The sequence below is a fragment of the Aphis gossypii genome, chromosome 3, assembly GCF_020184175.1.
Source record: "Aphis gossypii isolate Hap1 chromosome 3, ASM2018417v2, whole genome shotgun sequence".
Classification (NCBI taxonomy): Eukaryota; Metazoa; Arthropoda; class Insecta; order Hemiptera; family Aphididae; genus Aphis; species Aphis gossypii.
This window is the reverse complement of record NC_065532.1, coordinates 26198964-26214398: the sequence shown is the minus strand read 5'-3', so window position 1 is coordinate 26214398 and position 15435 is coordinate 26198964. Positions and strand designations below refer to the sequence as shown.

The 15435-nt window shown below is 30.6% G+C and overlaps 1 protein-coding gene across 5 annotated transcripts in view; it reads right to left on the bottom strand.

The window, feature by feature from the left end:
• The window catches only part of LOC114131356 (syntaxin-binding protein 5), a 126263-nt gene extending 123441 nt beyond the window's left edge, over window positions 1–2822 (bottom strand). For 3 of the 5 annotated variants that reach the window (XM_027996551.2, XM_027996559.2, XM_050202778.1), the window contains exon 1: window positions 1857–2822. In XM_027996551.2, the coding sequence (XP_027852352.2) occupies window positions 1857–1976 (120 nt within the window). In that variant the 5' untranslated portion in view covers window positions 1977–2822. The remainder of the gene's footprint in view (window positions 1–1856) is intronic. The other 2 variants (XM_027996566.2, XM_050202779.1) reach the window with 1 other exon arrangement.
• Between the last annotated feature and the right edge of the window lie 12613 nt (window positions 2823–15435).

Below are 15435 nucleotides of genomic sequence, written 5' to 3'. Positions count from 1 at the left end.
ACAATTTACTTTCATATTATTTTGCTTGTATACATTAAAATGTTATCAAAGAACATTAGAGCTATGTTATAAGTAAACAATCAATGAATAAAACCAACGTATGCGTAAAGTACACGTACATCTACACAATTTACAGTATGACCAATAGGTTACACTTACGGTTTTTTAATAAAACAATTTATAACAAGTGGTAATTTTTTATAATTTTTCACTTGATAATATTTTATTCTAATTCTCAGACAACCACCAACTCAAGTCTATAAATTGACTTAATCAAAATGTTAATAATTTCAAAATCGATCTTTTTGAACCATACATTTTATAAAACCCAAAAATAAATAGTCTACTTGCGAGTTTTTAATTATAACAACATTAGGAATTAATAATCAATGCGTACCTACCAAGTCATATTGTCATGAATTCGCGTAAAGAACCTTAATAACGTATTATGTATTAAGTATTGCATTAATCTACGTTGTTGATAACCAATAAAATATGTTAGATGGAAAAAATAACTATTTAATTTGATGTAACTCGTTCTTTAAAACCACCATGTGCGACTAACCGCACGGACCAAACACAAAACACACCTATAAATTAACATATTTTATGTATGAAATTTTCCATCCGGCATCCACGATACGGAATGATAATAATACAACTGTGCCAATAATACATATTGAATTGCATGAATATAAAATGATTATCAATTCGATCAAAACAAAACATACCTACCTATTGCTTCAAAGTATCAGTCGTATAATTGATTAATTGTCAGAAAAATGGGAGGAATAAGGAGAAGTTGTGTGTATTTTACGTTTTAAAAAAAAAATTGATTTAATTGTTAGATCTTTGATCCCGAACTAATACAGACCACTGTAAAAGTGCTGTGGATCATCCCCTGTCGCAAAACCATTGCGTGTATACCTATTTACGGGACTACAGTAAAACAACGAAATTTGTGTTGAAAAATGTCTACAGGTATACGTTGCAGGTTGGCGTAAATTCACGTAGGTACACCCATACGTTTATTTTGTAAACCGATTGCTGCAGCAGTATGCCGTAATTGGGTACGCGAAAAAAAACCATTTATTAAAAACCAATTTATATAATGACGACGACGAGCGAACAGCGGTATGTACTGTATACCGTGTTTACACACTACAGCACGTTTGTCCATATTTTATCGTAAAAAGACGCGTAATTTCAACAAGCGCCGCGTCTACAGCAACACATTATTGCTGGTTCGTGTGACGAGCTGTAGTCGGCGGGCGGCGGCAGCGGCGGCGGCGGCGGCGGCGGAGGTCTGTTTGACTGACATCCATATGGTCGCACATGTTGAACCACTGCCGCGGCCGACGAATGCCGCCGCCGCCGCCGCCGCCGCCGCTGCCGTATTGTTATTGTATAGGTAGGCCACCGTCACCGCTTTGAATGCGGTCCGATAAGCGGGCGCGCGCGCGACCAACATCATCGCCGGTGAGTGGAACACACCGGATAGAGTAGGCCATTACATAATAATAATATTATTATTATTATTATTATTATTCTATACAGTGAACGAATATACGCGATTGTGGCCACGCGATAACCTCGCGTTTTCCCCCACCTTCGTGACAAGCTAGCGCCAACGATGCCAATCCGCGCGGGAATCGCTATACGTTACCCCGCCACTGTTTGAACGGTATCACTATACGGTCGTACTGCATCGGTCGGTGCAATGTTACGCGATAGGTACGCAATAATCCTTGTTTTTGTTGTTTTATCATTAATTATTAATATTTTATGCTACGAATATTTCAAGAATACGGGATATTTATAGATCGGTGGCGGTTACTGCCATGGATTCAACTCACCTTGGCCACTTGGAAGTATTCGGGCCGGAGCGTCTCGACGATATCCTGATCGGGTTTGATCTGGGGCGCCACCGAGGACCGTATACCGTCCAAAACGCCTTTGAACGTGAACTTCTTCATGTCGTCGCACGTCGTTTGACGATAGCAACAACAATAACAACGGACAACAACGACGATAACAGCAACACACGCGCGCACCGCCGTTCACCACACGATCATAATAATATGATTTTGTCTAAATTTCCTGGCACTGGGACAGCCGCGGTTGACCGGACCCGGTCGGTGCGCGACACGGGGGGAAAAAAACCACCGGCGAGTTCAGTTCGCCATAGGTACCGTCGTCACACGATTTCTACGACGTAAAAAATATGTTCGATAGTATGAGATATAATACGATACTGTTTTATTATGTATTATTATGCCTCGTCGAGTGTATTCTCAAAAACAAAAAAAAAAAAAAACCTGATACAATAATATCACCTATAATACAGGCACTAAATAATAATAATATTATTTCGAACGGAACGCGCCGCACACACGTCGGACGACGACTGACTGCAACGATCGTACTGTATAGACCGAGAAATACGAAATGTGTGTACCGCGTAGCCGAGCGAGTGCGCGCGGGCGCGTGTGTGCGTGTGATGTATATTATACAGTATGCGTGTACCTTCGCACGGCGCTACGTAGTGCACCGCAACGGCAACGACCGTGCCGTTTCCGCGTATACTGCACCGCCACCACACCGTCAGCAGCAGCACCACCACCGATGCCAGTAGTTATCTCGCACCGATGTGTGTGTGTGCGCGTGCAGTATTATCTCGTTATCTCGCGGCGGACAAAATGTAACGTGTCGCGCGCGTACGGTGATGGAACACGACGACGACGACGACGACGACGGCGACGACGCACGGGCCACGGGCAGACGCGGCTCAGCGTCGACCGCGTTCCACTCGGTACTGTGGACGCGCGTGCGCTGCCCCGTCTGTGCCCGATACTCCGCTCCGTGCGGGTGCGTGACGCCGCCGCGACGCCGACCGCCGGTGGGGGCGCCCTGCCGGTGGTGGCTGATAAAAGTTTACTATAATATACGCTACGGGCGCGCACCTCCCGCCGCCGCCGCCGCTTCGTGAGCGGTGTCCGCGCAAAGTTACGGCGGCGGCGGCGGTGGCGGCGTTGTCGGCGGTGGCGCCGGCGGGGGTGGTAGGAGGGGATTTGTACGCGCGTAAAGGTGTTCGGTGTCGGTGGTGGTGCGCGCGGCGGCGGGGGAAGCTTGCTGCTGCCGATCCCGGGCTGTCGCCAATCGTTAAACGGCGGCGGCAGCAACGGCAACGACGACGACGACGCCACCGGAGCCCCCCAAAGTAACTCGGGCATTTTACGTGTGTGCGCCCACTCCGCGCGTCGACACACACACACACGTGGATGCGTGCGCGCGTGCGCGCGCGTGGAGGGACACCGAAAAGTCTACTCTGACGCGGACCCTTTGCCGACGAGTGACTGGCGGCGCCTCTTTTTCGCGTGTGTCTGTATGACGCGCGTCCGCACTACCCTCATAATAATAATATATTGCAATATTATCATAAATTATACCCAGCATCAGTGATCTCCGGATTGTCATCTGCGTGTGTAATGTCATATCGTATACGACATTAATACGTGCGCAAATCGATTTTTCTTTTTTTTTTTTTTACCGTCCGAAAAAAACCATTATGCTATAAAATCCTGATAAGCAGACCATTATTAGTTTTCCGTTCCAAAAACCGTTCCGTAGTTTTGTAATGAAATTTGTTTGTATAATATTATATTATGTAAATATTATTGTAATTATTTACTACTTATCCTAACCATATCTATATACTCATCGACGTGGTTACGGCCTAGTTTACAGCAAAATTTGAAAGATGGTAAATTTAAAACCAAATCTAATAGTTTTTTTTTATTTTTGGTTTGGGTCTTGTGGAGAAAAGTGATATATATTAATGAAGGTTGAGTATGGTACTTGTGCTAAATCCGATCCCGGGTATAACTTAAGTCTAACTTAGATAGAAGCTAGACAAATGGGAGGAGAAGTCTTTGATCACTTAAAATGTATATTTTAAGTAAAATTTAACACTTGAATAAATTTGAGAAATTATTAGTAAAGACATTTTTAAACAACCTCTAATATACTGCGATCAATAATATTTTTATTTTTATATAGAAAATTTTGATAAAAATTTAGTCTGAATGAAAATTATGAAGAATATGAGAAAGACCAAGAATTCCGCAGGATTTATTGAAATTTTGTTGTGGTTTAGGGTTCTAGCTAGGTACTGTAACTTCAAATCCTATTTACATCCATACTGCATACTTCAAGATTTTAACGCGTAATCTATTCGACCATCTCCAGCATTTTATAATGATTTAAGGCCTAAATGATTATAATAATAAATTTTATTTGAACTGTAATGGTGTATTAAAATTATATAGATAATAATTATTATAATAAATTACCGTATAATTTAGCGTTACATATTGTTATTATTATATTATAAATAAATAACAATAAAAAATGGAAATTGAATGGAAATTTGTGACCAGAAAATATCTGAATTCAGAAAACTAATATTAATAACTATTTAAAGTAACTGTCGTAGTTTAATTTGGTGATATAGTGTATTGATTTTTTTTTTACGAAATAACCATGTGAGATTGTTAAGATTAAATTGCATTGTGTTTTATAAAACGAGATGATTCCACATTAGTATTATGCCATTACAGAAGACTAATAAGACTATACCTTATTGAGAGTATCCGAGTACCTAGCTTAAAATTACCAATTTTGAATCAAAATGAGATAGTTAAGATGACTATAGATGTATTTTATTAAGCTTAGGTATCACCTTAAATTACTAAATATAATACAAACTGGTTCTTTAATCAAACAACGCTTATTATTTTAAAAATATTTTTTTGCTTTAATTTTTTTACTGTTTTACTTTTTTTAATGATAACATATTACATAACAATATTTGTCATAGTATCTATAAAAATCGAAATGTGGACAATTAGTTTATGTGTTTACTGTTTATAAGTATTTAAAGTTAAGGATTAGTGGAGTAGAGCGGTAACGGGATCACCCCTCAAAATGTTAGTCAACTACTCCACTCATCTAAACTTTAAATACTCAAAAACTACTAATCCAAATTTCGATTTTTATGTATCGAAATAATCAAAACAATATTCTGGTTCAGAATATTAAATTAAAAATGTATATTCATTCAAAACAGTAAAAAACTTAAACAAATTATAACGATAAAAAATACGAGGAAATATAATTTTTCCAGCTGGAAATTATGTAAGAAAATTTTTTTTAAAACATTAATAGATCTTTAAAGAATAAGTGTTCATCGTTAAAAAAAAAACACTGTTTACATATTATAGTGGTTAACTAATGAATTATATAAATAGTGAAATATATAAATTCTATCTTCGAATAACCAAATTTTCGATGAAAATATTGCAATCCCAACATTCTACTTATTAGTAACTAAGAAAAACATATAGGTCACATTTCTTTAGTCAATTATAAATAGGTACAATAAGACAATCGCTAGGTCTAAAAACCCTAGACAAACTTCTAGAGGTTATACTATATTATAGTATGTACGATATAATATAGTGTATAGTGTATACTCTATAGATGAAATTTAGTATTATCTTAAATAGTGTATTGACATTTGTACATAGTACAATGTACATATCATTATATAAAATGAATTTATTAAAAAAAAAGGGAGAACATTTTAACACTTAAGTATATTTAATATTCAAATGCCACACATTAACGAGCATAGAGTACGTATCATTTAAAAGCTGATATATTATCAGTATTATCAATTAATGTTGGTTAAATTTAAAAATAAAATAGGAAGTTATAATTAGGATTTATAGAGAGTATTATAATTAACATAGAATTATTGTGAAGGTTCTATTGATCGAACGAAAATGACACAAGTAGGTACACAGTACATACGTATATATAGAAAAAGATAATATTATACTCAATTTCACAGTTGACATAGTAAAATATAAACATATGAATTTGAATAAGGAGAAAAAGCACTTGACAATTGAGAAGTATATTTACATGAGTCCTAATGATACTAGGGAAAATGAAGAGATACTCTTCGATAACTCACACATTTAACCAAAATATATAGAGAAAGATAATCGTATAAGTTTAAATAAAGAAAATACAGTACCTGAGGAATGGAATCATAAAAGCCAAAATCAGAAAAAAAAAGTTATTCCTATTTTGTTTTTAACCCATACCTACCTAACTACATGAAAGTTGTAAAATTTTAAATTACTGTTATGAACAATAAACTATTCTGTCAACAAAATCAAAATTTGTTTGTCAATACATATTACAAATACAAGAAACATTAAGAACTTTGAAAATTTTTTATGCTGGTGGATTTTTTGCTAGCGGTCAGCTTATAATAGGTTAGAATGTTAGATGATGACATAATGTATCAGATGGGATTATAGCACAATGAAATATCATTAATAACTTTCCAGTTTTATAAAAACTTTTATTTTTTAAATATACTGTACACGTCTATGTAAAAATGGGTCCTACCCGTAAAATAAATATAAATATATTTTCTTAATTATTACATTGCAAATTGCAATCATAAAAGTGAGTTACTTTAACACTAAATATAATTTAGTTTTGTATTATTATTTACTATGTTTTAGTATTTTGTGTTGAAATATATTTTAAATAAAAAAATGTTATAAAAGTGTTATGTCCGTAAATAAATACTCGTTTCATCTTTCTAACAGTTTCGCCTTGGAATGATAAATGTAAAATGTGATAACGTGCTATGTATGTGATTATCAAGTATAAATGTTTTTACTATTTTCATCCATAAGTACATGGCTATATTATATAGGCGCCAATTCTAGAACACAATAATGATACATCATATGCGTTAAAATTTATAGGATATAAGCGCCAATCTAATATTATATACCTATTATACCCAAACCCAATATGGCAATACATGACATAAGCGTAAAAGATTTAAAAATATATATACTATTTGCACCAATATTAATATTTTATATAAGTATTTCGAAATATTTAAAATTGTCAATAATCAATATAATACAATATAAAAAAAATAAATATAATTTTAATGAATTGGTTAATTTTTTTCTATCATTTAATATTTTTAAAACATAAAATTAATTGTGACACACGGTACCTAAGATTTTAGCGCTTATGTCTAAGCGAAATTTTACTAAATATGTCAAAATCGCGAAAATTTGGAAGTAATTTTGTAATTAAAAATCCATACCTAAGTTTTTAGTGTTTATATCTGAGATAAAAAAATTTAATACAAATTTTCCCATAAGTTTTTAAGAAATCGGGTAACGGTTACAGAAAACTGTATCGATTTATCTTCAAACGATTTTCAATATTTGTTATTATTCAAAAAGTATCAGTCGTAAATACTTGAAAATTACACCAGTTATTTAAATTAGCATTTTCTGTACATGGTTTCTTTGGGTATTGAGGTCATTAAAACATAAACTACCTTTTTTATCACCCTATTTAAAATATAATATATTTGATATATTATACCCTAGACAAACAAATCATCTCTATTTAGAATCGTTTTTCATACACATTAATGATACCTATCATTAGATTTAAACTTAACACTCCTATAATACAAAATAGTGATTCACACGACACCTAATGTACAGCAGAGCGGTACCACCGATACCCACTTGACCACGCTTTTTTCTAATGATAAATAAGAGGTATTTAAGTTCAATGTATATTATACGAGAATGTACATCGTATATAAGATATAACAAATAATTTAGGAAATTACTTTAATGAAGAAGAATATTAAACAGCAAAAGTATATTATGTTTGTATTATAGAAAGAAAAAAATATTTGAATCATATAATCATTGATTAAAATGTAAAAAAAATCGAAATAAGATTTCAACGAGTGAGAAAACACAATTCTTTTATTTTACAAAAAAAAAAATCAGTATGTTATATATTTCACTAACATATATAAATACGTTATAAGTATAGCGCGGATAACTATGCAACAGCATATTTACTTCATTTTTACTTTTTAAATTTTTTATCAATTATCTTGACGAATCATAAAAATTTGAATCCTATAGTGAATCTATTTATGTGCATATTTCTGCATATTTAAGGGTTATTGCATATATTTGCATAGTTTTACAAAATTTCAAACATATGATCTTATGCGATAAATAATGAATTTACATACATAAAAACATAAAAAAAGTAAAACTTACAAACGCACTATAAACCTTAGGGGAACATCGTAGTATTTTTCAAAACATAATATTAAGAAACCACTTCAAATTTAATGTGAAAGACCACAAAATGCTGTTTTTTTTGAAAAAATCTCATTATGAACAAAACTAAGCGAAGGAGTAAGTTTTCAAACTCGAAATTTCACATAAATGATCGGATGCAATGGATAATGAAAATACATACAGAAAAAGTAAAAATATCAAAATTATAATTAGACTCTAATACACCTCACAGCTTGTTTTCATTCAATTTTTTTTTTAATTAGATTTTTCACAATGTAGATAAACTGCCATCGATTTACAAACGCACTATACACCTTAAGAGACTGCCGCAGTATCGTATAGAACAGTAATAATATGGAATATCTCAGAAATGAATGTCAAAAACTACGAAATACTGTTTTTTTGAAAAAACCACATTATGTACATTACTTGGTGAAAGAATAGGATTTCGGACTCAAAATTCTATATTGATGATCGAATGTGTTGCCCAATTGATGTAAATGCATAAAAACGTAAAAAATGTAAAATTTATTTTTTTTTTTATAATGCCAAGTGCCACTTGTTGTCAATTTTTTTTTAAAAACTAGTTTTTCCTATTTTTCAAGGTGTAAAATTCATTCAATCATTTCACATATGCATTATACATATATTAAAGGAACGTCGCAGTATCGTTTGGAACAATAATAATTTGGAATATCTCAGAAATGAATGTCAAAAAATACGAAATACTGTTTTTTTGAAAAAAACACATTATGTACATTACTTGGTGAAAGAATAGGATTTCGGACTCAAAATTCTATATTGATGATCGAATGTGTTGCCCAATTGATGTAAATGCATAAAAACGTAAAAAATGTAAAATTTATTTTTTTTTTAATAATGCCAAGTGCCACTTGTTGTCAATTTTTTTTTAAAAACTAGTTTTTCCTATTTTCAAGGTGTAAAATTCATTCAATCATTTCGAAAATGCATTATACATATTAAAAAGACGGCGCAGTATTGTTTGGAACAATAATAATATGGAATATCTCAGAAATGAATGTCAAAAACTACGAAATACAGTTTTTTTGAAAAAACCACATTATGTACATTACTTGGTGAAAGAATAGGATTTCGGACTCAAAATTCTATATTGATGATCGAATGTGTTGCCCAATTGATGTAAATGCATAAAAACGTAAAACATGTAAAATTTATTTTTTTTTTATAATGCCAAGTGCCACTTGTTGTCAATTTTTTTTTAAAAACTAGTTTTTCCTATTTTCAAGGTGTAAAATTCATTCAATCATTTCACATATGCATTATACATATATTAAAGGAACGTCGCAGTATCGTTTGGAACAATAATAATTTGGAATATCTCAGAAATGAATGTCAAAAAATACGAAATACTGTTTTTTGAAAAAAACACATTATGTACATTACTTGGTGAAAGAATAGGATTTCGGACTCAAAATTCTATATTGATGATCGAATGTGTTGCCCAATTGATGTAAATGCATAAAAACGTAAAAAATGTAAAATTTATTTTTTTTTTAATAATGCCAAGTGCCACTTGTTGTCAATTTTTTTTTAAAAACTAGTTTTTCCTATTTTCAAGGTGTAAAATTCATTCAATCATTTCGAAAATGCATTATACATATTAAAAAGACGGCGCAGTATTGTTTGGAACAATAATAATATGGAATATCTCAGAAATGAATGTCAAAAACTACGAAATACAGTTTTTTTGAAAAAACCACATTATGTACATTACTTGGTGAAAGAATAGGATTTCGGACTCAAAATTCTATATTGATGATCGAATGTGTTGCCCAATTGATGTAAATGCATAAAAACGTAAAACATGTAAAATTTATTTTTTTTTTTATAATGCCAAGTGCCACTTGTTGTCAATTTTTTTTTAAAAACTAGTTTTTCCTATTTTTCAAGGTGTAAAATTCATTCAATCATTTCACATATGCATTATACATATTAAAGGAACGTCGCAGTATCGTTTGGAACAATAATAATTTGGAATATCTCAGAAATGAATGTCAAAAAATACGAAATACTGTTTTTTTGAAAAAACCACATAATGTACATTACTTGGTGAAAGAATAGGATTTCGGACTCAAAATTCTATATTGATGATCGAATGTGTTGCCCAATTGATGTAAATGCATAAAAACGTAAAAAATGTAAAATTTATTTTTTTTTTAATAATGCCAAGTGCCACTTGATGTCAATTTTTTTTTAAAAACTAGTTTTTCCTATTTTCAAGGTGTAAAATTCATTCAATCATTTCGAAAATGCATTATACATATTAAAAAGACGGCGCAGTATTGTTTGGAACAATAATAATATGGAATATCTCAGAAATGAATGTCAAAATCTACGAAATACTGTTTTTTTGAAAAAACCACATAATGTACATTACTTGGTGAAAGAATAGGATTTCGGACTCAAAATTCTATATTGATGATCGAATGTGTTGCCCAATTGATGTAAATGCATAAAAACGTAAAAAATGTAAAATTTAATTTTTTTTTAATAATGCCAAGTGCCACGTGTTTTCAATTTTTTTTAAAAACTAGTTTTTCCTATTTTTCAAGGTGTAAAATTCATTCAATCATTTCACATATGCATTATACATATAAAGGAACGTCGCAGTATCGTTTGGAACAATAATAATTTGGAATATCTCAGAAATGAATGTCAAAAAATACGAAATACTGTTTTTTTGAAAAAAACACATTATGTACATTACTTGGTGAAAGAATAGGATTTCGGACTCAAAATTCTATATTGATGATCGAATGTGTTGCCCAATTGATGTAAATGCATAAAAACGTAAAAAATGTAAAATTTATTTTTTTTTTAATAATGCCAAGTGCCACTTGTTGTCAATTTTTTTTAAAAACTAGTTTTTCCTATTTTCAAGGTGTAAAATTCATTCAATCATTTCGAAAATGCATTATACATATTAAAAAGACGGCGCAGTATTGTTTGGAACAATAATAATATGGAATATCTCAGAAATGAATGTCAAAAACTACGAAATACAGTTTTTTTGAAAAAACCACATTATGTACATTACTTGGTGAAAGAATAGGATTTCGGACTCAAAATTCTATATTGATGATCGAATGTGTTGCCCAATTGATGTAAATGCATAAAAACGTAAAACATGTAAAATTTATTTTTTTTTTTATATGCCAAGTGCCACTTGTTGTCAATTTTTTTTTAAAAACTAGTTTTTCCTATTTTTCAAGGTGTAAAATTCATTCAATCATTTCACATATGCATTATACATATTAAAGGAACGTCGCAGTATCGTTTGGAACAATAATAATTTGGAATATCTCAGAAATGAATGTCAAAAAATACGAAATACTGTTTTTTTGAAAAAAACACATTATGTACATTACTTGGTGAAAGAATAGGATTTCGGACTCAAAATTCTATATTGATGATCGAATGTGTTGCCCAATTGATGTAAATGCATAAAAACGTAAAAAATGTAAAATTTATTTTTTTTTTAATAATGCCAAGTGCCACTTGTTGTCAATTTTTTTTTAAAAACTAGTTTTTCCTATTTTCAAGGTGTAAAATTCATTCAATCATTTCGAAAATGCATTATACATATTAAAAAGACGGCGCAGTATTGTTTGGAACAATAATAATATGGAATATCTCAGAAATGAATGTCAAAAACTACGAAATACAGTTTTTTTGAAAAAACCACATTATGTACATTACTTGGTGAAAGAATAGGATTTCGGACTCAAAATTCTATATTGATGATCGAATGTGTTGCCCAATTGATGTAAATGCATAAAAACGTAAAACATGTAAAATTTTTTTTTTTTTTATAATGCCAAGTGCCACTTGTTGTCAATTTTTTTTTAAAAACTAGTTTTTCCTATTTTTCAAGGTGTAAAATTCATTCAATCATTTCACATATGCATTATACATATTAAAGGAACGTCGCAGTATCGTTTGGAACAATAATAATTTGGAATATCTCAGAAATGAATGTCAAAAAATACGAAATACTGTTTTTTTGAAAAAACCACATAATGTACATTACTTGGTGAAAGAATAGGATTTCGGACTCAAAATTCTATATTGATGATCGAATGTGTTGCCCAATTGATGTAAATGCATAAAAACGTAAAAAATGTAAAATTTATTTTTTTTTTAATAATGCCAAGTGCCACTTGATGTCAATTTTTTTTTAAAAACTAGTTTTTCCTATTTTCAAGGTGTAAAATTCATTCAATCATTTCGAAAATGCATTATACATATTAAAAAGACGGCGCAGTATTGTTTGGAACAATAATAATATGGAATATCTCAGAAATGAATGTCAAAATCTACGAAATACTGTTTTTTTGAAAAAACCACATAATGTACATTACTTGGTGAAAGAATAGGATTTCGGACTCAAAATTCTATATTGATGATCGAATGTGTTGCCCAATTGATGTAAATGCATAAAAACGTAAAAAATGTAAAATTTAATTTTTTTTTAATAATGCCAAGTGCCACGTGTTTTCAATTTTTTTTTAAAAACTAGTTTTTCCTATTTTTCAAGGTGTAAAATTCATTCAATCATTTCACATATGCATTATACATATTAAAGGAACGTCGCAGTATCGTTTGGAACAATAATAATTTGGAATATCTCAGAAATGAATGTCAAAAAATACGAAATACTGTTTTTTTGAAAAAAACACATTATGTACATTACTTGGTGAAAGAATAGGATTTCGGACTCAAAATTCTATATTGATGATCGAATGTGTTGCCCAATTGATGTAAATGCATAAAAACGTAAAACATGTAAAATTATTTTTTTTTTTATAATGCCAAGTGCCACTTGTTGTCAATTTTTTTTTAAAAACTAGTTTTTCCTATTTTTCAAGGTGTAAAATTCATTCAATCATTTCACATATGCATTATACATATTAAAGGAACGTCGCAGTATCGTTTGGAACAATAATAATTTGGAATATCTCAGAAATGAATGTCAAAAAATACGAAATACTGTTTTTTTGAAAAAACCACATAATGTACATTACTTGGTGAAAGAATAGGATTTCGGACTCAAAATTCTATATTGATGATCGAATGTGTTGCCCAATTGATGTAAATGCATAAAAACGTAAAAATGTAAAATTTATTTTTTTTTTAATAATGCCAAGTGCCACTTGATGTCAATTTTTTTTTAAAAACTAGTTTTTCCTATTTTCAAGGTGTAAAATTCATTCAATCATTTCGAAAATGCATTATACATATTAAAAAGACGGCGCAGTATGTTTGGAACAATAATAATATGGAATATCTCAGAAATGAATGTCAAAATCTACGAAATACTGTTTTTTTGAAAAAACCACATAATGTACATTACTTGGTGAAAGAATAGGATTTCGGACTCAAAATTCTATATTGATGATCGAATGTGTTGCCCAATTGATGTAAATGCATAAAAACGTAAAAAATGTAAAATTTATTTTTTTTTTAATAATGCCAAGTGCCACGTGTTTTCAATTTTTTTTTAAAAACTAGTTTTTCCTATTTTTCAAGGTGTAAAATTCATTCAATCATTTCACATATGCATTATACATATTAAAGGAACGTCGCAGTATCGTTTGGAACAATAATAATTTGGAATATCTCAGAAATGAATGTCAAAAAATACGAAATACTGTTTTTTTGAAAAAAACACATTATGTACATTACTTGGTGAAAGAATAGGATTTCGGACTCAAAATTCTATATTGATGATCGAATGTGTTGCCCAATTGATGTAAATGCATAAAAACGTAAAATGTAAAATTTATTTTTTTTTTTATAATGCCAAGTGCCACTTGTTGTCAATTTTTTTTTAAAAACTAGTTTTTCCTATTTTTCAAGGTGTAAAATTCATTCAATCATTTCACATATGCATTATACATATTAAAGGAACGTCGCAGTATCGTTTGGAACAATAATAATTTGGAATATCTCAGAAATGAATGTCAAAAAATACGAAATACTGTTTTTTTGAAAAAAACACATTATGTACATTACTTGGTGAAAGAATAGGATTTCGGACTCGAAATTCTATATTTATGATCAAATGTGTTGCCCAATTGATGTAAATGCATAAAAACGTAAAAAATGTAAAATTTATTTTTTTTTTAATAATGCCAAGTGCCACTTGTTGTCAATTTTTTTTTAAAAACTAGTTTTTCCTATTTTTCAAGGTGTAAAATTCATTCAATCATTTCACATATGCATTATACATATTAAAGGAACGTCGCAGTATCGTTTGGAACAATAATAATATGGAATATCTCAGAAATGAATGTCAAAAACTACGAAATGCTGTTTTTTTGAAAAAACCACATTATGTACATTACTTGGTGAAAGAATAGGATTTCGGACTCAAAATTCTATATTGATGATCGAATGTGTTGCCCAATTGATGTAAATGCATAAAAACGTAAAAAATGTAAAATTTATTTTTTTTTTAATAATGCCAAGTGCCACTTGATGTCAATTTTTTTTTAAAAACTAGTTTTTCCTATTTTCAAGGTGTAAAATTCATTCAATCATTTCGAAAATGCATTATACATATTAAAAAGACGGCGCAGTATTGTTTGGAACAATAATAATATGGAATATCTCAGAAATGAATGTCAAAATCTACGAAATACTGTTTTTTTGAAAAAACCACATAATGTACATTACTTGGTGAAAGAATAGGATTTCGGACTCAAAATTCTATATTGATGATCGAATGTGTTGCCCAATTGATGTAAATGCATAAAAACGTAAAAAATGTAAAATTTAATTTTTTTTTAATAATGCCAAGTGCCACGTGTTTTCAATTTTTTTTTAAAAACTAGTTTTTCCTATTTTTCAAGGTGTAAAATTCATTCAATCATTTCACATATGCATTATACATATTAAAGGAACGTCGCAGTATCGTTTGGAACAATAATAATTTGGAATATCTCAGAAATGAATGTCAAAAAATACGAAATACTGTTTTTTTGAAAAAAACACATTATGTACATTACTTGGTGAAAGAATAGGATTTCGGACTCAAAATTCTATATTGATGATCGAATGTGTTGCCCAATTGATGTAAATGCATAAAAACGTAAAAAATGTAAAATTTATTTTTTTTTTTATAATGCCAAGTGCCACTTGTTGTCAATTTTTTTTTAAAAACTAGTTT